Here is a 21,891-nt window from a genome sequence, read left to right as displayed (position 1 = left end):
TTAGAAGCTGCTTGTGACCAATACGCAAGAACACACACACACACACACACACTGCGATGGTTGCAGAGGTCTAGCTTCATGCATTACATTCTGTTCTTCTGGAAGCACCTATGAATAACACATCCCAGCAAACATCAGTGGTATTAGACATTTCCACAGGTAAGCATCTTTTTTTGTTGGTGTGAGAGAGCGCAGCATGTGGAGTGCACGCTCAAGCAGAGCTCTCACACAGCCAGAGTTAGGTCAGGTGGCGCCCCCTGATGGTCAGACCGTCCTGCTTAATGACAGCACAGCCTCCGTACATAAACATCTACCATTCGAACATGAATAAAGTGAGGAAAATATTAAACACCTTAAGTCAATATAAGAGGGCTAGACTATTGTGTTTAAAGGAACGGCACGCCACGAATGAAAAGTCAAATTCCTGTTGTTGGATGAAAGTGTGGTATCTCTGTGAAGTCAACTTTTCATTGATGATGCCCTTAGTAGGTCTTGAAGGGGTTTTTGGAGACCGGTTGGGGGGGATTTACTATGCGCCCATACAGAAGCACCTAAAACTTGAAGGTTTTCAGCTGACTACAACACCACAGTGCACAGTGAAGTACAACTACTTCAGAATTCTACATAAGTACAGTACTTGGGTAGAAGTACTTATTGGAGCTGAAAGTTATTTCGATGTGTAGAACGGAAACCATCATCAGTCGAGTTCGTCCAGAAAGAAAAAAAACTGAAGTGGTCATAAAAAATAAAAAAAAATCGAACTTTCATCATTTTCAGTGGCATAAATACTCAAAGAAGTGTCAACTACCAGATTCTTAATAATAATAACCATAATAATACATTTTATTTATAGAGCGCTTTATAGAGACACTTTACATGAGTTAAAATGGTGATTATTATTTAAACAAGATATTAAGATTATATTAAAAACACAACATCAACACATTAAAAGCAGTTTTGAAGAGGTGAGTTCTGATTAGCGTAGCTCCAGGGGGTGGGGGGGGCAGCTACACAGCTACACTTTAGTCCCGAGAGGTGGAGACAGGAGGTTGGCCATCAGAGGAGCGATTTTTTGTATCCCCCAAACACACACTTACATTTTCTGCTTTTATATTGCTATTGTGATTACTGGTAGCATTGTGTTATTAGTTTGCCGTCACTTATGTAGCCATATTCTTCTCTGCATCTGTAGTCTTTACGTTTAGGAGGCTTCAAATAAGCCCACTTGGGCGTTCTGCCCCTCCCTGCACTGCATATTATTTGTTTATCTTTGTCCAGTTTGTGTGTTTTTTTTTTTGTTTTTTTAAATTGTGCAAAAATAAATAAACTAAACTTGTCCCTTAGAACAGTCAGAGTGGACAGTCGTATGTACATTGAACCAGTCTGGCTGCTGGGTGGTGACACAACAATGTTATTATTAATAGACAGACTCAATCAGTGTACACACTACAGTTTTATTAACATATAATTCACATAACTTATACATCACGCAGAGACAAGCTGAGAAAAAAACAGTTGAAAGTGCTGATGAGGGGGTTTGACCTATTATCTTAATGTATATAAAGAGAAACGTGTGTATTTGTGCGTATAAATAGTGACACTATATTTCTTAAAACTCTTCTATGATAATATTTTGAGTGATTGTCACTTTTTTTTTTTTTTACAGGCACTTGGGTTTTCTGGCAGCTTTGTACTTTGTTAAATTGACAAAACACTGACAAGTTTGTGCCCATGCATGCGGGGGTCCAGCGCTCCAGACATGAAAACACCATAGAGCTGCAGTAAAAAAAACAACACAATGAGACCACGACACAATCATGGCAAAACACGTTCGATCACTTTGAGACAGAACAGTGAAGTCAAAATAACAACAATCAACGATGTAAAACATTTGTGTCGTCCGACGGTTCACATCAAAATGGTCGCGTTTGTGTTAAAAAAAAAAAGGTACATTTTCTATTGAAATTGATTACTGAACATAACCATACACACTTTACCTGTGGTCATATCTGAGATAGCTATATGCCAGTTCTTACACACACAAAATATCTGCCATCCTTACCGTTCACCAGTTTATATTCATACTTATGATACTTACCCCTTTGTTTGCAGAGAGCCGATGTGATTGGCCAGTTACGTGCTAGCTAACCCTGATTGGTTGTTTGATTCAGACCTGGTCCAGTTTTTTTTTTTGTTTTTTTTTTCAATTAAATACAAAGGGGGCTGCCACATCCCTCCATGCTCCTCACCACTTCTTTTATTTCCATCTGTGTTTCTGTGCTGAGAAGCCACTACAGCCCCGTGACAAAGATGCTGTGTTGTACTATATTCATCTCGTCCCCCCCCTCACTTACAGCCTTCTGCCTTCTGCCAGCTTCTTGCTATAGATCCTCCCGCTCTTCCCCAAGTCTTTCCACATCTCTCTCTCTCTCTCTCTCTCTCTCTCTGCCTCTCTCAAGTTCTCCATCTTTCATTCAATGAGCCATGACTCAGTTCACATTTGTCTGTTGTTTGCATGGTACGCCCACAGAGTTCCTCTCAGACTGCGGTGAGAGCAAAGCAGTGCAGGGCAGCAGGAAACTCTGATGGCTGATGTTCATGTGGTTAACCTAAAAATGTACACAAGCCGAATGTGTGAATTGCAAAATATTCATTGTTTGGATACAACTGACTCAAAACGACAGATTAAACACATGATTGTACTTTTTATGGAGTCATTTTGTTTGACGTGAAAACAACTATATAAACCAGTTGTTTAGTTTGTTAGGCGCTAAACAAAAATACAGTATTAGTGAGTCAAGTCACTTCATCTATACGTAATTAAACTGCACACTAGCTGACGTCTTTAAAGTGTAAATAAAAATGTAAGTGATGCAAATACTTACACTTGTAACAGTGCTATTGAAATGTAATTAAAACATATTACTGAGAACATCTGAACTGATCTGTGCTGGAAGACATCACTTGAAGTGTTTATGTACTGAAACTGTACAGGACTTCATGAGTGCATTAAACTGGACGTTATTTACCTGCTGCAAAGTAGATCACAGCAGGAAGTACAACCTGTATGAATTGAGCTCCATCTAGTGGTACAATGTGGAACGAACCTAATTCATTCTAACCAGCTCACCCGAACCGCTGTGCGAGTGCTTACCAGGAAAGTGCATCAGTATATTTGGAGGAACAATTTATTGTCAGGCCTTCTTGTCATCGATTCCGAGGGATATCTGCACGCCCCGGCCACGCCCAGGGAACCCAGAGCACCAGGTCTGCTCCTGGAATGTTCTTCAAGGAACAAGGAAGCGCGCAATCAACGCTCATTTTAAATCGTGGAAGTAGAGCTGATGGCAGTGAAGGTACAGTACGGGACTGCACAAACAATAAGGACTGAGTACAAAATCTGTCACACATGAGGCCTTTATCATCATTCATTACAGTGCTGGATCCTGACAGTAGATCATAGTAAAAATGAGACACTCTGCTATTATTAAATGCCTTTAATTTTAAGCATCATCCACCTTTGGGTTCCCAGCTAGCATTGATGACACTATGTAAAAAAAAAAAAAAGATCACTTCAAATACAACTTAAAAAAATATGACATATTAAAGTGAAAAAAAAAGAACAATCACAAATAGTTACAATCACAAGATGTTTCCCAGAAAAGCCTCAAACAAACAAAGAAATTGTGATCATTAGAGGAGTACTCCAGTGATGTAGTATTGCACTTCTATAAAGTTGGGGGACTCACAAGAGACAGATTAAAAACAGAAGGGACATAATTGAAGCATCAGAGGCCGAGATATCCTGACTTTTAGTCTCTAGAATGGGTCAAACTCCAAAAAAGGCAAATGAATTCTACATTTCCCATAATGCATTGTAACGCAGGCTTTCTGTTATTTAGTGTCCAAGCCCAAACTGGGATTTTTTTCCCACAGAGGTTAGACTTACAGTCTGGAATTATCAGCATCCCAGGCCTTAAAACTGAAGACTCAGCATTCACATGTAGCTCAATTATTGGGTAGAGTTTGGCAACAAAGTGCAACAATCCAACAGCTCTATACAGTGGGAATTCCTTGTCTTCTGTGGAACTAACAGCAGCAAGTGGCCACAAGCATCGCTTCCTACCTCACTGAATCTCCAGGTAAATCACAAATCGCTCGTTTTCCCCACGCAACACGTACAGTGACCGATAGTGGCAACACAGAACCACTGAAAAAGCAATCAAAATTAGCCCAATACATTTCTCACTGTAATGATAATATCACAATACAGGTGATTCTGCGAGACAGTGGTACGACACACACAGTGGCGGCCTGAGCTCAGCGCTCCTCTAAGTACACTGTATTTATTCACTGCATTATGAGGTGCTTCCAGCTCCAGTGGTACTCACAGAAAGCTCAGACTCAAACTGTGCAAAACAATTCAGTTCTAGCCATGTTACACACAGATGTCTAACGTGGCCAAAGGCTGAACCAGCAAAAAAACAAACAAACAAAAAAAAAAAAGAGTTGAAAGAAAGGAAACACCTCTGCCTAGGAGAAGCTCTCGTCTTTTTCAAGCAGTGCAAAAATCCAAGAAAAACACAAATGGCCCATAACTTCACAAACACCAAGTAACAATCATATGCTCACTTTTAAAAAAAAAAGAAAAAAAAAAGAGACATTTATATACAACTAAATGGTCCTGTCAAATAATGCGGATGCCGATGTGGAAACTTTTTACGACATCCGGGTGTTTTGCACACTGCGCGCTACGCAATGCTACATTTTGGCCAAATCAGTTCGTAGTGCCTTGTGCAGCGGGCGGTTTCCAATACAGCCACCGAAACTGTCGTGAAATGTGAGTCATGTTGCACGTGCGACGTCAATATGACTATCAACAGATCATTTTCACTGTGTTTTTGCTGAGAACCACATAAAAAAAAAAAAGCTCTAGCCTGTTGACATGGGCAGCAAAAACAAACAAAAAAAAACAGGATGTGTGGTACAGATATTCAAATTAGCAGTTGTAAAATGGCTTTCCGTTTTTTTTTCCATGAGGTGCTGAGTTTTTTTTTTTTGTACTGCAGGACTTTGACACCAGGGAACCGGGGAAGGCTAGGATTGGACTAGCTTTCCCTAACCCTTTGTGTTGCCCGAACAGAACCACAGAAACAACCATCATGCTTTCTTTGAATACAAGCACACAATATAGGAAAACACAAGGAATACGTTGTCACTTGTTGTGGACATTTTGGAACTGCGCTGAGTGTGAACATTAGACTCTCCGGTTTTCCGGATGCCATCGTTTCTTTCAAAACATATTTGTTGTCGCTAATTGGACGTATAAAAATGGCATTTCTATGAGGCAGGATTGTCAGATGACCTTAGCTTGGACAGCTTATCTTATATGTCACCATATTGACAAAAAAAATGTTTTATAACTTTTTTATTTTTAATTATTATCAATTATCTGCACAGTTCGTTCCTGATCAATCATGCCATTTCAGTTCTTCAGTTAAAGCCCAGTGCGGCTCTACAGGAGTCCCCCCCAGACTGAAGGGGGTGAACTTCTGGGCCTGCTGAGCTCCAATCTCAGCCACGTACAGGGCCCCTGTCTTCAGGTCCAGGTCTACCAGGTGGGGCTTCACGTCATCGGCTAGCTGGATCACACTGACCACTCTGCACTGGCCTATCAAACCCACCGGCGGGGCGTCCAGCAGCGAAATCTGGTTGGTGTTGAGCTGGACGACGACAAAGTACTTCTTGTCCGGGGTCAGGCGGACAGAGTAGGGCGCATCCTCGGTGAAGCAGCTTCCCCACGTCCCCAGCCAGTCCCCGGTGACGGAGTTAAAGACCTGGATCCTCTTATTCCCCCTGTCGGCCACCCATACTCTCAGGGCGTTGTCCACGGTCACGCTGTGGGGGATGTAGAACTGAGCAAGGCCTTGTCCTTTCTCCCCGTGCATCCACAACACCTCCTGCTCTTTGGACAGCTTGATGAGGCGGTTGTTCATCCCACCATCACCGTCCACGATGTACATCTCTCCCGAGTCGTGGACGAAGATCTCAGCCGGCTGGTCGAACTGCAGAGGGTTCACCCCAGAGCCCGCCTTCCCTGGTGTACCAAGCACCTGACAAATACAAGAACATATTCAACAGCAGGCAACTTTTGGCTCCATTCGGCTTTTCTAATTCCTATATATCACACTAAATACTTAAATGGAAACCAAGCTGGTAGAACCTGAACCAACTACAATCAAATCCTAGATAAAGCAGTCACCTGCAGGAGCTTGCCAGATGGCGAGTACTGCTTGATGCAGTGGCCATATGGACCCTTCCCCACATCTGTGATCCACACAGTGGGGTTTGACGAGGCAGCGTCCGCTAAAAATATCCCATGAGGCATTTCCAGGGTGGTTGTGTTCCAGGACATGAGGAAATCTCCGTGCGTGGTGAACACCAGCACCTTGGGCACGTTGTCGCCTAGGAGCCACAAAGCAAAGTGAAATGTTCACATGAGGCAGCGCACTTTATATTGATTTGATAAAATAGAATAATACTATTCTGCAGATTAGGGGTTGTAAACACACCAAGAGGCAAATGTTTGACAACAATTTAATGGTCCTATATATCGTTGGTGACTCATTAAAGCATATTGTAAGTCTTGTGATAGTCTACGTCTATATTTGATAGTCGATTAAAGTCACCAAATTATTGTGTGTGTGTGTGCATCCAAAGCCTGATACATCTTCCTCCTCTGTGTCATAGAGCTCCATTGTTCTCCGCAAACTGTTAAAGTAAGAACCAAAGGGCTTGGAGCTGAGAGCAACAGGGTAGGGGGAAGTAGAAAGTACTGAGAGATGGAGTGACTAACTGTTGTTTTGGTCTTTTACTGGAATTCGAGGACAATAGGAAAAACATAGAATAACGACAGCCTTGTCTTTGTAAAAGGGTAATGGGTCTAACTTTCTGATAAGCCATCAAGTCTGGCAGTGTTCCATGTCATTAAATATCAAACAAAGGGATTCTGGACTACATTCTCTGCAACCCTCTCCACCTCAGCGGTCCAAGGGTTCATTGGCGCAGTCTTCCCGTCGAACTAAAAAGCGAAAAAAGACGAAAAGCAAGGGTCTGCCCCAATACCAACGTAGCAGTTAAGTGCAGTAACTGCCAACAGTGGGTTTGATTCATAACATTCAGGCTGAATTCAACGTGTGACGCGCTTTCAACTTCTCCATGTTGATTGCTGACGGTTTATAGCCTCACTACCACCAACAGCTGGACTGGTATGACACAGCAGACCGTGGTCAACTGCGGGGACACATTTACAGTACATCTGCATACATCTGAGTGGCGTGAGAACAAGAGCTCATCAGTCAGGGGTTAAGTGTATTACTGTTGTGTTTGACTGACTCAAAGTCAGGCTTAGAGGGGGGGGGGGGGGGGGTGTATGCAGATTTGGTCCTGGCAATGAAAGGAGCTATCTGTAACATTACAGAATCTGGGTAGACGTTCACGTGTCATTAGTAAACATGAGTAAACTTTTACAAATGTCAACAAGATACACATTCACACATCACACTGTCAAATTAGAACACATGCGCACTCTCTGTGTGTGTGTTTGCACACCTGGGATGAGACTCACAGATGCCACTGAACATTTCCAACTGGTTTTATCCATCACGCTATATCACATTATATTGCTAATATCACTGGAAGCTACATTTCCCAGTGCACAAAACGAAATGAAGCAGAATGTAGACGAATGCGCGCATTTACCTCTCTGTGCCACGTACAACACGCCGGCATACTGGTTGACAGCCACTCCGAACACCTCCCCGGTGAAGAGTTCCGGGTTCTTGGGCCAGCTGAGATCCAGTTTGTACAGGGGTCTGCCCAGCAGCTGGTAGTCGTGTCTGAGGATGGAGCTGCCCGGCTGCTGGGTGCCGATGGCGCCGAACAGCACCACCATGAGCACGACTAGCGAGGCCATACTGGACGCGATCAAGCACGTCTGACCTCTCTTTTTCACCAACATGAGTGCTTTCGCTGCTGGCGCGCGTTGATGCGTTCAGTGACGTTGACCGGTGCCCTTAAATGTTTTAAGAGGACAACGACGGAAGCAATTCGCGTTAGCTGTTTACGCAGACTGCTCCGAAACAAGTGTTAAATTTGCTGTAAAGTTATAACCCGGGGATTTATCGCTATATGTAGCCTAATTCACAACCCACTGACCACATTCGACGTAGAAGTCACTTCCTGGTGAGTCCTGGACGAAAACAAAACAGCGCGGCAAGCGAGACAGAATAACACCGTGCATTTCCGTTCGAAATTTCGCAATAAAACCACCACGCAAACACCAAGACGCATAAATCCTGGCTAATGCTCTGGTTGGGTTGATCTTAGAGAAATATAGACGTGTTCGGGGCAAATCCGACGCGTGCTTGGTCGCGTTTCACGAAGACGGTTGTGACTATTTCGACGCAATTAATTTTAAGACTTTTAATTTTTGTGGCAAGCCGTTTCTATTCCCGGTAACTTTACGCAGCGAAACATCTGACCAAACGTCGTCTAGAACTGCCGTGACGTCACGACGTGTTGACGCAGCTTTCGGCTGTGGAGGCGACTGTGCTTACCCGACAGTAATTTTCTTACAATCAAGATTTTCTTTTTCTTTCTTTTTTTCTTCTTTTTTTTTTTAATCGCAGTGCGAATGACAGTCCGCGACGGACAGAGACACCTTTCATGTAGCGGAAGCCATCGAAACATCGACTCCATGGAGGTCGCCGACAGTCCGCTCAATCTCGTAAGTTTCGGTCTTGGATGTTGCAATAACAGGCTAACGCTACTGTAGCTAGGCGATTGCATAGGTAACGCCGAGCTACACTAGCTAGCTCCCATAGTAAGTTGGCGACCGAGCGCTCTGTTGTTTGCCCCATTTGTCCGGTAGCTTGGACATGCTACACGTGAGACACTTCGGTTTTGTCCTCGACAGAGCGAGCGAGACGTTTGACGTTGGAACAAAATACTGTCAGATTTGACTGGCTATATGGTGTTACGAAGGACGAATGTGTTACTAGTGAACTTGTTTGCGAGGCCATTTGATAGTAAGCTACCGTTAGCATGTTATTTTAAAATGTCAAATATGGCTACACGGTCCCCAACCTCCAATACACAGGATGATACGTCACCGTTATTTCATCTGTAACGTGTCTGGTTGTTAGCCGTTAGCAGGGGGCATTCCTCTGAGGACGAGTTGGCTGATTTAACATTAAGAGTAATTTTGCAATCAGCATTACAATTAAGGCGGACGACACTTGGGGGGGGGGCAGTTTTTAGATAGATAGTTCAGCAGCAGCAGTTTGCGAAGGAAGCAAGTGCAAAAACAATGTCAAACACAAGTACAAACATAGACATAACAAAGTGAAGTTATAGGTTAAATGGATGTGTTGCACTGTGCCAGAAGTTACAGAAAATGTAATTATTAGTCCAGCTCGAGTCCAGTAAGACCTCCAGTTAGTTGCCTCCCCAGTACACTGGTGTCCACAGAGTGGGGGCCAGTTAAACAGTTTGACGGTCACCGGCAGGAGGGATCCTCTGTGCTACTCGGTGGAACACCTTGAGGGAATAAGTCTCTTGTTGAAGACGTTCCTCTTCTCAACCAGCATGTCACGGAGGGGCTGGGAGACGTTGTTCAAGATGCTTACTAACTTGGACAGCATCCTCCAATCACTGAGTTGGCCTTAAGAGTGTCAGTATATAGAGAGATGGGTGACAAATGGAAAAAAACATAAAGTGTGTCAGTAAGGTGGTACTTCACCATGATTCTCCAAACCAGCTCCCAAGATTCTCCCAAGTGTGTGGAACGCAATTCTCCCTGAAGATGTTCCCTCATTTGGTAGTTTTGATGATAGCGGTGGAAGGTCCGATTGCCGTAACATTAGGCGTTTTCAGACCATAGGAACCTTTTCATAGTTCTAAGAACAGTTGGAGGACCCCGCCCCTTTTTATTGTGTTCGCGCTGCGAGAACTGGGAACGGTCGTGGTTCTTAGAAGACTTAGAGTAGGCACTCTCCCAGCACAAGAGGACCTAGAGTGACGTAAGCGTAAGGTGATTGGTCAAACACTAGCAGGCAACCACCATCTTTAAAAACCTAACAGCTCATAACAGAAGCCTTAAAAAATGTACCAAAACACGGAATTATTGGCCCACGTTGAAGTCCAGGCTTTGAGTTCATATGCGACGGGGGAAATAAAACGTGAGTTTGACTCATGACGTTGATATACCACCCGCCGGCCGGCTTACGTCGCTTTGTCAGCGTTCCTATTGCATTCCCCAGTTGGCAGTTCCTCTCAGGGACTCCCAAGAACTGTTTGGTCTGAAAAAAACGTCTAATCAAATCACAAAACTGAGCATCCGTTGTTCTCAGAAAACCGACTGGGTGGAAACCGAGTATATGACTAGACCGTGTATGTCCGCATCTTTTCATTTTGAAAGAGCAACGGCCAACGGACCACCGGTGTAACTTTGCTGCAGTCGAGCCAAAAGAAATCCCTGCCAAACACACAAGGTATTTCTTCAGACTCCTAACCATCTGGATAAATTATTTTGTCCACTACACAATAAAAAAGAATGAAAAGAAGCTGTAACTAAATCCCTAATCCAAGCAATAATTGTAGCCAGATTTGTTCATTTCAAAACAAGCAAGGAGACATGCCCTTTCTGGCTACAGACTTAGGAAATATAGTCACAACTTGGAAAATGTGTTGGAAAGTTTTATTTATTTATTAATTTTTCTTTGAAGATCCCCTCCAGATATGTATTAAAACATATATATACTAGACAAATAGTCTGCTTGGAACAATAACAAACAACAAAAAAGTATAACTTCCATGTTAAAATCCTCCAGAATCTCTGAATATGCACATTTTGTTAATTTCTAAAGTTTTCCTGCAGGACACAAGATGTCTCCTACTTCAGTCCATTCTCAGTGTGTGTGTGTGTGTGTGTGTGTGTGTGTGTGTGTGTGTGTGTGTGTGTGTGTGTGTGTGTGTGTGTGTGTGTGTGTGCACTGGCGGCTTCAAGTTTCTGTATCACACTTGTTGATATTCGACCAGGATTGGCTTCCAAACTATTTGTGGATATCACAGATCATGCTCGTCCGCTCGCCCGCCAGGTCTTCTCTCGGCACGGAGAAACTTTCCACTTTCAGCAGATGAATGTGGAAACAATCTTCTTGTGTCAAACTCTGCACATAACATCATTCTGCACAGTGACGCTCAAACATCCAGCTGTAGGAACTCGCCTGAATTAGACACATTACAGTGTAAGCGGCTGTAGATAATGGATGGATGGATGGATGGAGAGAGGGATGCTCAGCTCTGTGACTTGAATGCAATGCTAATACATAAGAGGCACAAACTGGAGCTAGGCGGTGGAGAACGCTGTGTAACATGTCGCTCCAAAAACCCCATGCATGGGTGATTCACATCATTTTTCATACTCATCAAACATCCAATGAGCCCTCATGCCCCGTGGCAGTACTTTGAATCCTCTCTCTAAGTCAACTTGATCTTTTCCTCCTGCCATCTTGATCCAAAATCGAGGTCACCTGGGCCTGCTCAGAATTTGTATTCACAGAGCATAATGGTAAAATGTGATTATGACATGCAGCACGCCTGAATTGAAGCATCATCATTTCCTTTTTAACATGTCTCCTGTCTGTCCAAAGATGAATCTGTCTTAAATTTTCTTCATGTAATCAAGACTTCCCATGACCAGTATGTTATCCTGGAAATATTACAATGAAAATGCAATTTACACAAGCCAGGCCAGGACTATTCTTACAACTTCAGGTGGTAAAATGCATTTATTTTAGCAAAAGAAGGCTGCAACTATTGATTACTTTCATTCAGATGGTTAATATTCTGTATTAACTGAGGAACTGAGCCCTTATAATTTTCCAGAGCGAAAGTGAAATCTCCATATTGCTCATTTCATCCAATCCTTTGTCCCAAACCCAATATATTCAGTTTATCATCATGCATCATCATATATGACCGGGAGAAGCATCAAAGTCTTACATTTGAGTGAGAGCAACCAGCAAATCTGGTGAGGTATTTTTGGTTTGTAAAAAGACTGAAACAGTTGGATGCTGATTCATTTTCTACCTGTGTTTCAGTTCTATAGTAAAATCAGCACTCTGTCTGAGACAGAAGGCTACCCTCGGTTTTTGTGACATTGAATATTGAATTGAACAGCTCTTGCCCTCTGCCCGCCTCTCCCTCCTTTCTCCTTTCTCCCCCCTCCCTCTGATTCTTCTTTCCTAAACAACGGGGCTCTCCACCCCATTTGAACATTTTTGTAATACACTGCTCTCCTTCTCCTTGGCTCCGTGCGGCCTCCACGCGTCTGCCTCTCTTCAGGCTCATCAGCAGTGCAGGAAGGCGGACCGTTTGCTTGCAGCTGGAAAGTACGAGGAGGCCATCTCCTGCCATGGAAAAGCAGCAGGTATGTATCTGTGACGCTGTGCCTGTGATGCTCTTCCTTCCACTTTTGCAGACAGGAGCTGTAACATACAAGCATACAATCAAAGACTTGCTACGGGTCGTCACCTTGCAAACAAATAATACAAAATGATGACTTTATCTGTCGAAGTTAATGTTAACCTTTTCCATTTGTTTCGGCCTCTATTTGCGTTGATGATGGCAGTTGTTAGCCTCCTCCCGTGTTGCTCAACTGTCTTGTCTCTGTCTCTCCCCCAGATCTTTTGACAGATGCAATGAAGACAACAGAGTGTGAGCAGGTGAGGTCATCCGGAGCCTAAAGCAGCATTACAACTATTGTTATCATCATATCAAATACCAGAATGTACAGGAGGCCTGCAATATCACCCCGCTGAAGAAGCACGATTATCCCTGTAACAGCGTGCTCAGTAAAGGCTCCGTCTACAACCCGAAGCAGAGGACAGATTAGCCAAAAATTACACTTAGCTCCACCTCGGCCAGTCGGGACATTAAAATACTGCTTACGTATCGATATATCAGTTGCACAACACTCTGAAAGTGATTGGACCAGAGAGCTGCAGCAGATCTGGGATCAGCAGACCAAGGAGGAAACAATTAGGGGTGCAACGACTCACAGGTACAAATCAGAATCGCGTTACTTGCAAGGTTTAAAAAAAAAAACGAAAAATGTCCGACGCGGTTTACAGTGCCATCATCAAATCTAAAGTCAGGAAGACGTTTGTCTTTCGTAAGAAGTCAGGAAAACTGGACCAAAGTCTGGCCCTTTGTAAGGTCTGTAGAACAGCAATGAAGTACCACAGTAGCACGACATATCTCAACAGGCTGCGAACACTCGGCCGCTTTTGAGCGCTGCTTGTTGTTGTTATATATAATTTGTTGTCAAGTCTGTTTGAGCAACAGAAATACTTCCCCGGCCTTTTATCAAATGCACAGTATCTGTTTGAAGGTAAGCAATGCTACTTTTATAGAAGTGGCTTATTTTCATTTGTAACGGAATTGAATGCCTACATTCCACAAATGTTAAGTATCGGATTGCATCGTGTCGCATTGAATCGGATTGTGTAAAATGTCTCGTCCCCGAATTGTGTCGTATCAGATCGTCTTATGAGGGAGACAGAGCCGACAACAGCCTTAAAAAAAAAAAAAAAAAAAAAACTCTGGGTTCTTTAGACCCAATTTAGAACCACGTCCAATTCAGAACCGGGTTTCGCGGGGGCATCCCCACCTGCCTCCATACTAACTGCCCTTCGGTTTTGGCCTTGTATCAGTTTGCTGGTGTTGATGCTGTGTGTCCGCAGGCTCGTCTGTCCATGGAGCTGCAGAGGGACAGTCACATCAAACAGCAGCGACTGATCCAAGAGCGCTGGAAGAGAGAGGCGCGCCGTGAGGCAACAAAGGCCCGACCTGGCTCGGTGCAGCCCCCCAGCGGCCCGGCCCTCATTAGCCATACCCAGTCCACAGGCCAGCTCCAGCCCCACGGTTCGCCGGGCCTCTCAGCTGCAGAGTGCGGAGGAGTCAGGGAGAGAGAGTACGACACCTTGCTCTACCAGCTTCAGACTCGGCAGACTGGAGGCTGCCAGCCTTTGACTCCACCGTGCCCCGGATCTAAGACCACCAAAGACGACAAAACTCGGCTGGAAGAACAACAGACCACCATCGAGGACCTGCGGCGTCTGGTCGACCACCTGATGGACGAAAACCAGCGGCTGGTGGCCGACAACGAGCGGCTACAATCGGAAAACGCCCGACTGCGCTCCGAGGCGGCAGACTTTGTGGAGCGCTCGGAGCTCTGGGTGCTCCCGCAAGCAGGGGGCGGGCAGGAGAGGAAAAGCACGGGGAAGGGGAAGGACATCGCAATCCCTCAGCTGCCACCACTGGAGATGCCAGCTCAGGAAGATCTGTGTCTGGACGACCTGCCTCCTCTGGAGCTGCCAGAGGACATCCAGAATGAACTACAGGAGCTACTGGACAGGGACAAACTGGGATAAGAGACATGTCTCTCTCACACACACACACACACACGCACACAGGCACCAGGGTTCAACCAATATGGCTTTTGAGTTCAGATGCCAAAATACTTGTCTGATCAGACTTCTGCTCAAGCTGCAAGGTGGACAGAGCTGTCATGGATATCCCATGAGCCCCCCAAACTCTCTGCACTAACAAGAATGATACAGGTACTCTCTGCACTAATAAGATACAGGTGCATACAGTCTTGAGAAGGGGGTCTAATCAGGCAGATAAAGCGATTAACACCTATACCACTACTAAAACGCAATCAGGAACAATCGGCGGGGGTTGGATGTCACACACTCAGCTCTGCGTCAGCCTGCAGGAAAACAGCTGAAGTTGTCAGGAACATGTTTTGGGATTGAGTGTGAAAGTTCATTCTTGGCCATTTTAGTTTGACAAAGTAATTCTTCGTTTTATTTTATTTGTTTTTTTTGTCATCCGTCAAAACCTATTTCACATAATGTGTGGAAATATCCATGAAATGACAGCATATTGTAAATGTTCTGAAGCTAAATGGTGACGCTGCTGGAAATATACTTTTTATATATTAAGCAGAAAGGTGTGTGTGTGTGTGTGTCACCGTAGGGCCGCTAGCCATGGCTGTAGAGATTGATTAGTGGAAAATATAAATGACCTATGTAATTTAGTAAATATTCAATAAGCAACAATATTACGTTGGTGGTTTTTGGTCATTTGTGTTACGTCAATGTGATTTCCCTGGAAAGTCTGTTTTTTTTATTTTGTTTTGTTTTGGCCCTGTAGTTTTGAATGACTGTTCTCCCGGGGAGATAATCACGGACCCACAGCAAAGTAGTTCGCTTTCAGAACACTTCATAGCAAGCTGGTCGGAGCACATCCGCGCTCACTGTCTGTGCTTTGGTCCTCCTATCAGAACATGTTCCCAGCAGCCTCAGTTGTTAATGGAGAATGTCAGAGGTATTGGTCTAACCCTGTCACACACACACACACACACACACCTATAGATCAGGATCATGTGCAGTGTGATTCAGCCACAAAAACAAAAAAAAAAAAATCATATTGCTGTTGTTGAGGAAAAACTACACTGCTGCATTTTAAAAATGATTTTAGCGTACTTGAATTAAAGGCTTCGGTGATCATTTGTGTGTGTAGTGATTTATTCTTTTTTCATGAGCAGGTCTTTGATGTGATGTGGCTGCTGATGAGAGAATACGCTCTCTTCCAGATTTTCTCGCAGATGTTTTTGTGCAACAACAGCAATACACACACACACACACACACTGATGGCATGAACTAAAGCCTGAGATTAACGGGACTGAAGGCTGAAGCACACAGGTGATAGAACCTTGCAGACACACCCAGCCACTGCTCGTTCACACTGCCGGCAACGAGGTCGATGTATTCAAGAACTTGAGTGACGTCGAGGTTTGCAAACAGGGAAATGGGATGTTTGCTGGTTAGAGCTTTCATAGTGCTCTCCAATGAAAACCGCGTACCACTAATCATCTGCACTTCACCTGCCGACCGTTTTCCAACAGTCTAGTTTCTTAGACTTGTGACTTTTTTTTGTTTTTTTTTGTTTTTATCTTCAGATTTCGTAAACCGCCACATCTGTAGACGTGAAAGCCTGCTTGTAGAACTGAAACTGCTTTGATAATCCATTAATCAGTGAGCATTTATTGACCTGCAAAAATGGCACACATTCATTGATCCCAGCCTCTCAATTGTGAGGATTTTGTTTTTGTCATCTTGGGCTTTTAAGTCATTGCGATGAGCATTTTTCAGACTCAAACACGAATTATTAACCGAGATGAATAATCGGCTGATTCCTATTTGCTTGAGCAGCGCAACACATCGTGGCGCGTGGCAGTGCAGTTGCAGAGTCCAGTTCAGAAACATTTACGAAATCTAAAGCGCCGTTAGATGTTAGGAAGTCGGTCGGCAGGAATGAAGGTAAATGGACTAAAACGTGCAAAAGCACCGGTGTGGTTCTTTTAAAGCTGCATTAATCCGTTTCTGTTTACAAGGGGGCTAGAGAACTTTGATAGAGACAGCCCGGATACGTAATCGACGTGTAAATCGGTTATCTGCCGGCAATTTTGGTAGCCACCACCTCCTGAAGGAAACATGTGGCTCTTGTGCAGCTAAATGCGCCACTGTATTCAGCAGCGTCTGCCTTGCCGTTTGCTGCTGGGCAGGCAGCAGTACAGTGGCTTTATTAGAGCTTGTTTGCCAAAAGTAGCTCCCTGCAGTGAGGCGCGATGACAGCGCATAGGCTGCGCCGTAAAGTAAATGTAGTGCTGTGATACCAAAACAGTGAGGCTAAAAGAGGCTAAATAGCTCTGTAGACCTGCAGAGTTGCCTTGTGCTATATGTGGATGCATCCCTACCAGCCTCACCTTTCACAATTTGACTTGGTGTTGACATAAAACAAACAAAAAAAACCCCCCAAAACTATTCATTAATGCAGCTTCAACTGAGCTGAGCAAGCATTAAATCTGCAGCAGTAACAACTGGGAAACATTTAACGGATGTAATCAACATCTTGTCGAATGAAGACGGGATTGGCCGTGGACAGCTTTTGGCGCGGGGGGGGGGAAAGACGAGGACTCGAGGCGACTTGTTGACCGTTGCTTGCAGTATGAACGCATGTGTGGCACGTGCATGCGCACACTTTGAGGCATTTGTACAAACTCGTGGATTCACACTCAGAAACATGCATTTCTTTGCTGGAACAATAATCACATGCAGACCTGGCTGCAAACAGGACATTATGCTGTGTTCACGACCTATGCAAGACATGATAAGATGGCGTTGACCTTCGCTTTCAGCTGTTAAATGTTAAAAATGTTAGGAGCGACCCTAATGCTGACACGTGGAGAGCTTTTCAAATGCCTTTCATCACAATATCTCATCATTTGTGGTCACAGCTCTTGAAAGCTCGGGCAGGACATAATGTCTTGTTCCGTGTTTTGTTTCATCATTGACGCGATGTCAATGGGTTCTGAATAATTGTCAGGTTGTTTTGATTGTCATTCCTCATAGGACGTGAATGCAGCATTGCTACAAAATGGAGTCGCATGTCCTTGATGGCGCGGAGCACAAAGCGAGAAAGCTGAAACTGCCGGCTGGCCCGGCCAGCGTCAATTAAAGTAGCCGAAACAGCTTCAAGAACCATCCAAAAACTCTGTACCTTCTCAACAAGCCTAACCTGTGCCTTGGGACAACTCTCTGTACTGTGGCAGCAACGTCTTCGGATGAATGGAAGCAGAAGTCTTTCCGCTTGATGTCTGACGGGAAGGTTGATCAAACTGTCCGTCAGACAGATGAACAATGACTGAAAAAATAAAGTCAGCTCAGCTCTTCAGAGTGCCACTGTTTCCTGGCTCCTAAGAAAAGCCCACATCTGTAACCACGCTGCGCCACGTCATGATCATGCATCACCGTTACACGGTCAAACCAAAGCTTTGTCTCGCTCTGCTGACGAGCTCAACACCTGGCTACGTCGGTGACGAGAGACAGCTCTGTTCTTACGTGCAACCCGAATGCTGATCGCTCTACAGCTGTGTTGATTGGTTGATTGTGAAAGGAGCCTCCGAAATAGCAGCCTTGTCGAGCGTGACAAGGGTTAGGGTTCAAGACTCCGAGGTCACCTGGCGGCACAGCCTTGGTAACGGAACCAAGCAACTGTCCAAATCAGAGCTGAGCACGGATTCACCGCTGCACCCCCGTAACACTGTCAAGAGTCACGATGGACTGTTTAAAAAAAAAAAAAAAACGAAAAACACTACTGGCGCCTGCATTACCCATAATGCAACGAGACTCAGGTCACCACTCATGCTAGTGGTGGCCGCTGTAGGCACTGGTAAGCTTGAGTGGTCACGGTTGCTCGCGGCTTGGCTTGGCCTCCAACGTCACCCCCCCCCCCCCCCCTTTTGAAAAAGATGAGTCGTGTTAAGGCAGACTTTTGTTTTGGTATCAGCAGAGTTCGGGACCTTCCACCCAGTCCTCTCTCTCTCTCTCTCTCTGTCTGTCTCTTGTTTGACGACTTCAGTGTCGTGTGTTGTCATGACATGTGATATTGTGCGATTTTGGAGTAATCATGTGCCGGCTGGTGTGTTTTTCTAACACTGTCAAGTGAGAGTTGTGCTCTTCGTGTGTTGTTGAACCCCTGTGTGTGTGTGTGTGTGTGTGTGTGCGCGCTGTACGAGTGCGAGTTTTATTATGGTTTGAAGGCCAGTTCAGGTATGTTTACCTGCCCACTGTAACCAACAGTCGCCTGTGTTTTGGCTCATAGTTAATATGTTATGCTGGTATGTAATGGTGTCATAAACGAATAATAAAGTCATTTCGTGGCCCAAAAATGACAATGCCCAGCTTTCATTACAATACTGGAACAAGCTTTTCCTGGGCCTTTCAACCACATCTCATGGTCTTCTTCTAAAACTCCTTGACCTATAAAACATGCATGTGTTGTCGAATGGATCTGATCCAGATTTCTGTCAGAATCAGTACAACTGAACAGAAGAGTATCAGTCCATGTCCATGTCCACCCGGGTTCTGTCCTCCCTCCAGCCTGTGAAGTGAGCCGAATGTTTTTGGGTTTGTTTTGCATTTCATTTGGTTAATTTGAATGAAAATACACAATAAACGTACTCGGTTGTTTTACAATCCGATGCAGTATATTGTCTGCAGTTAGTCGGCGGATCACTCGCTTATTAACGTGGTCGCAGTGTCTCACCGGTGTCCAGGTGTCACCTGTTGTCCACTGTCAACAACAATCAACGATCGTGCACATCGTCTGTGGTCGATGGACGGCTGATTGAATGCACCAAAGCATCTTTTGGAACTCTCCCCACTGATTTTCAGGGACTTCAGATGCCCTTAGGAATCCACTGCTGAGTGATTCAATCAAGCGAAATTGAATAGTGCTGCAGGGAGGACGTGTTTTTGTAGGCAAACCCGGAAGTTAAGACACAAAAAAGCTTCCAAATTCACGAGTGTGTGTGTGTGTGTGTGGGGGGGGGGGGTATCTACTGACGTATTTTATGTCGTAGAACAAAACGTTGAAATCTCTTCAGCTTGTGTGTAACCACAGACCTTATTTCAGGCATCTAACCAAAAAAACCCCATTCAAGAAACCCCACTGACCTCCAGACGAGGGAACTGGAAGTGTAAAACTGCTGACTCATTTCCGGGTTTTAGGACTCATTCCTGCAGCACACGAGCCCACAATGACATAACCACATCAACAAGTGCTTGAGCGATGCTTCAGCGGCGAGTCAGCGGCGATGTAGCTGGCCACACTCGGCCGTTTTCGTAGCCATGTTGCTGTAAGGGTGAGCCCACACACCCTGCAAAGGAAACTTAATTTCAACAGCTTGCACCTACTTTCTTATACTTTTAGTCGCTACTTAAAGCTCACAACTGACCGTAGGTGAGTAGATCGACTGTTAAAGCCTCACCTGCAGACTCCAGAAATACAGGGGGGGGGGGGGGGGTTGTATAAAAACCAGACCTCTCTAATGCTGTTCTGCTCACTCCACGAGACCCTAAGATACTTGGAGCTTGGACTCACTTGCAACCTGAAAGGAGCAATCCACCGCTTTTACCACGGCCTCAGACTCCTTTTACCACGGCCTCAGGACCATGAATTTGCTCCAACCAGCTGCTCTTCAGTCTGTGAGGTTAATTTCAGAATTGTGGGTGAAACAATCAAACGTCTTGAGTTGCTAGTCTGGAATCCTTCCCTTCTCCAGCACAGATGAGCGAGCATCTTCATATGGAACGTATCAGGGTGGCGCCCGCACGGACCCACAACTGCAAGGCACATTTGAAGTAGCTGTTTGGTGGATTATATACCATTCACACCTAGAATCGGGCTGACATCCAGGGAGGGGTTTGGAGAATCCCAACTGTTGCTGCAGTTTTTAGCTGTGTGGTACTCTCGCCCACTCTGATGCCACCAGCTCTGAGGACATTTTGTTATCAAAGTGTGTGTGTGTGCTGACCTTTAACCCTATAGTGACCATAGCACTGTGAGATTCGGTCACATGGCTCTCCGTAAAAAAATGTTGGGTTTTTTGTTGTTGTTTGTTTTTTACCTCAGCAGGCTGTATCTCCAAACGTATTATGTGATTTTACATGTGTTTATTGTCTGTCTGGAATAATGAAATGTTTGCCCCAGCCAAAAGAGAGCGGGATGAGAACATCAATACCACTCATATCTGTGCGTATGTAGCTATGGAAATGGAGTTAGCCTGTTAGCCTAGCTTAGCATAAAGACTGAAGGCAGGGGGAAACTTATTGGGAAATAGCGTAATATAATTAGTAAATAACGTTGGGGTCATTTTCAATCAATTTTGGGGTTAAATGTTGGGAAAATTTAAAAGAAATTTCAAATACATCACTTGCTCATTATCACCCACTTACCATGAAATTTGCAGCCCTGTAAAATGAAGTTTGTTACCTAAATTTGGAAACTTTGGAGAGCAAGGCTAGCTGTTTTTTCCCCCCTGCTTCCGGTCTTAATGCGAAGCTAAGCTAATCACCTCCTGGCTCCAGCTCTGCACTTAACGCACAAACATGAGAGTGATATTGATCTTCTCATCCCACTCCTGGCAAGAAAGCAAAATGTCGAACTCTCTTCTTCTTAAAAGTTGTGTTTTTTTCCCCCCCTATGGTTAGCATAGGAACCGCTACGTGTCCAAAGCTTAGAGTAACGTATGGAGTGCTGGGGTCTAAGGGGGGACTATCATGAACTGTGATAACGAGAATAATGGCGGTGAATTTTAAATGAAATGCTATTTAAGTTCCGTGGACGTAACATTGTTTTGTTCCTCATTAACAGATCGACACAACTACAGGCAAGATTGTCATGAAGTTAACTGTGGATATTCACGGTCCCCAGAGGATGGATCATAATGTGAATGACCTTTCCCAGTAGCAACATTTTTATTATATTGCTCATTTTGCCCCAATCTCTTTCATTGCTGGGTGTAATGAACATTTCAGCCTGTAGGTGTTGCTGGTGTGGCTTACGGCGGTCATTCATTTTTTCTACTTTACTTTCATCTTTGTCTCATTTTGTTTTTTTTGCATTGGTGTATCGAGTAGTTGATAGCAGTTTTGTGTATTCTCTTTTTTTCCCCCCTTTAAACAGTTAAATAATAATAATAAAAAAAATAGTGTTGTTAAACAAAGAAACGCTCTTTTCATTTCAGTTTTAATGTTTAATTTTACCGCCGGTTCAGCACCAGCAGCGAGAGACAGACAGAGACGGGTCTCCAACAAAGTTCATTTCCTCCTGATTTGTCCGTCTGAAAAATGCCATTTTAGTGTCAGAATGTTCGGAATATATGTTGGCTTGTGAAAAAATGGGTCCAACAT

General features: G+C 44.4%; 2 protein-coding genes across 2 annotated transcripts; one reads left to right on the top strand and one right to left on the bottom strand.

Moving 5' to 3' along the window:
• Window positions 1-5,471: 5,471 nt before the first annotated feature.
• LOC139303674 (NHL repeat-containing protein 3-like) lies at window positions 5,472-8,020 on the bottom strand. The gene is made up of 3 exons (XM_070927512.1): window positions 7,762-8,020; window positions 6,263-6,465; window positions 5,472-6,113 (listed from the first exon to the last, which is right to left on the bottom strand). Exons 1-3 carry the CDS (start codon window positions 8,018-8,020, stop codon window positions 5,472-5,474), a joined length of 1,104 nt encoding a protein of 367 aa, XP_070783613.1.
• A 675-nt stretch (window positions 8,021-8,695) lies between these two features.
• Window positions 8,696-15,631, top strand: nrbf2b (nuclear receptor binding factor 2b). The gene is made up of 4 exons (XM_070927162.1): window positions 8,696-8,788; window positions 12,409-12,493; window positions 12,748-12,788; window positions 13,809-15,631. Exons 1-4 carry the CDS (start codon window positions 8,696-8,698, stop codon window positions 14,496-14,498), a joined length of 909 nt encoding a protein of 302 aa, XP_070783263.1. The 3' UTR covers window positions 14,499-15,631.
• The last annotated feature ends 6,260 nt before the right edge of the window (window positions 15,632-21,891 follow it).

The sequence above is a fragment of the Enoplosus armatus genome, chromosome 20 (assembly GCF_043641665.1).
Source record: "Enoplosus armatus isolate fEnoArm2 chromosome 20, fEnoArm2.hap1, whole genome shotgun sequence".
Classification (NCBI taxonomy): Eukaryota; Metazoa; Chordata; class Actinopteri; order Centrarchiformes; family Enoplosidae; genus Enoplosus; species Enoplosus armatus.
Note: the sequence above shows the minus strand (reverse complement) of the source record. Positions and strands in the feature narration are given on the sequence as shown.

What these genes read in the sequence shown, in the direction of transcription:
- LOC139303674 (XM_070927512.1), bottom strand. Translation starts at nt 8,020, where the DNA reads ATGTTGGTGAAAAAGAGAGGTCAGACGTGCTTGATCGCGTCCAGTATG. An exon ending in GTTGTACGTGGCACAGAGAG is followed by an intron (nt 6,466 to 7,761) that starts GTAAATGCGCGC and finishes TGTGGCTCCTAG; the next exon opens with GCGACAACGTGCCCAAGGTG. An exon ending in CATCTGGCAAGCTCCTGCAG is followed by an intron (nt 6,114 to 6,262) that starts GTGACTGCTTTA and finishes TGTATTTGTCAG; the next exon opens with GTGCTTGGTACACCAGGGAA.
- nrbf2b (XM_070927162.1), top strand. Translation starts at nt 8,696, where the DNA reads ATGACAGTCCGCGACGGACAGAGACACCTTTCATGTAGCGGAAGCCAT. An exon ending in CTGCCATGGAAAAGCAGCAG is followed by an intron (nt 12,494 to 12,747) that starts GTATGTATCTGT and finishes TCTCTCCCCCAG; the next exon opens with ATCTTTTGACAGATGCAATG. An exon ending in AGACAACAGAGTGTGAGCAG is followed by an intron (nt 12,789 to 13,808) that starts GTGAGGTCATCC and finishes GTGTGTCCGCAG; the next exon opens with GCTCGTCTGTCCATGGAGCT.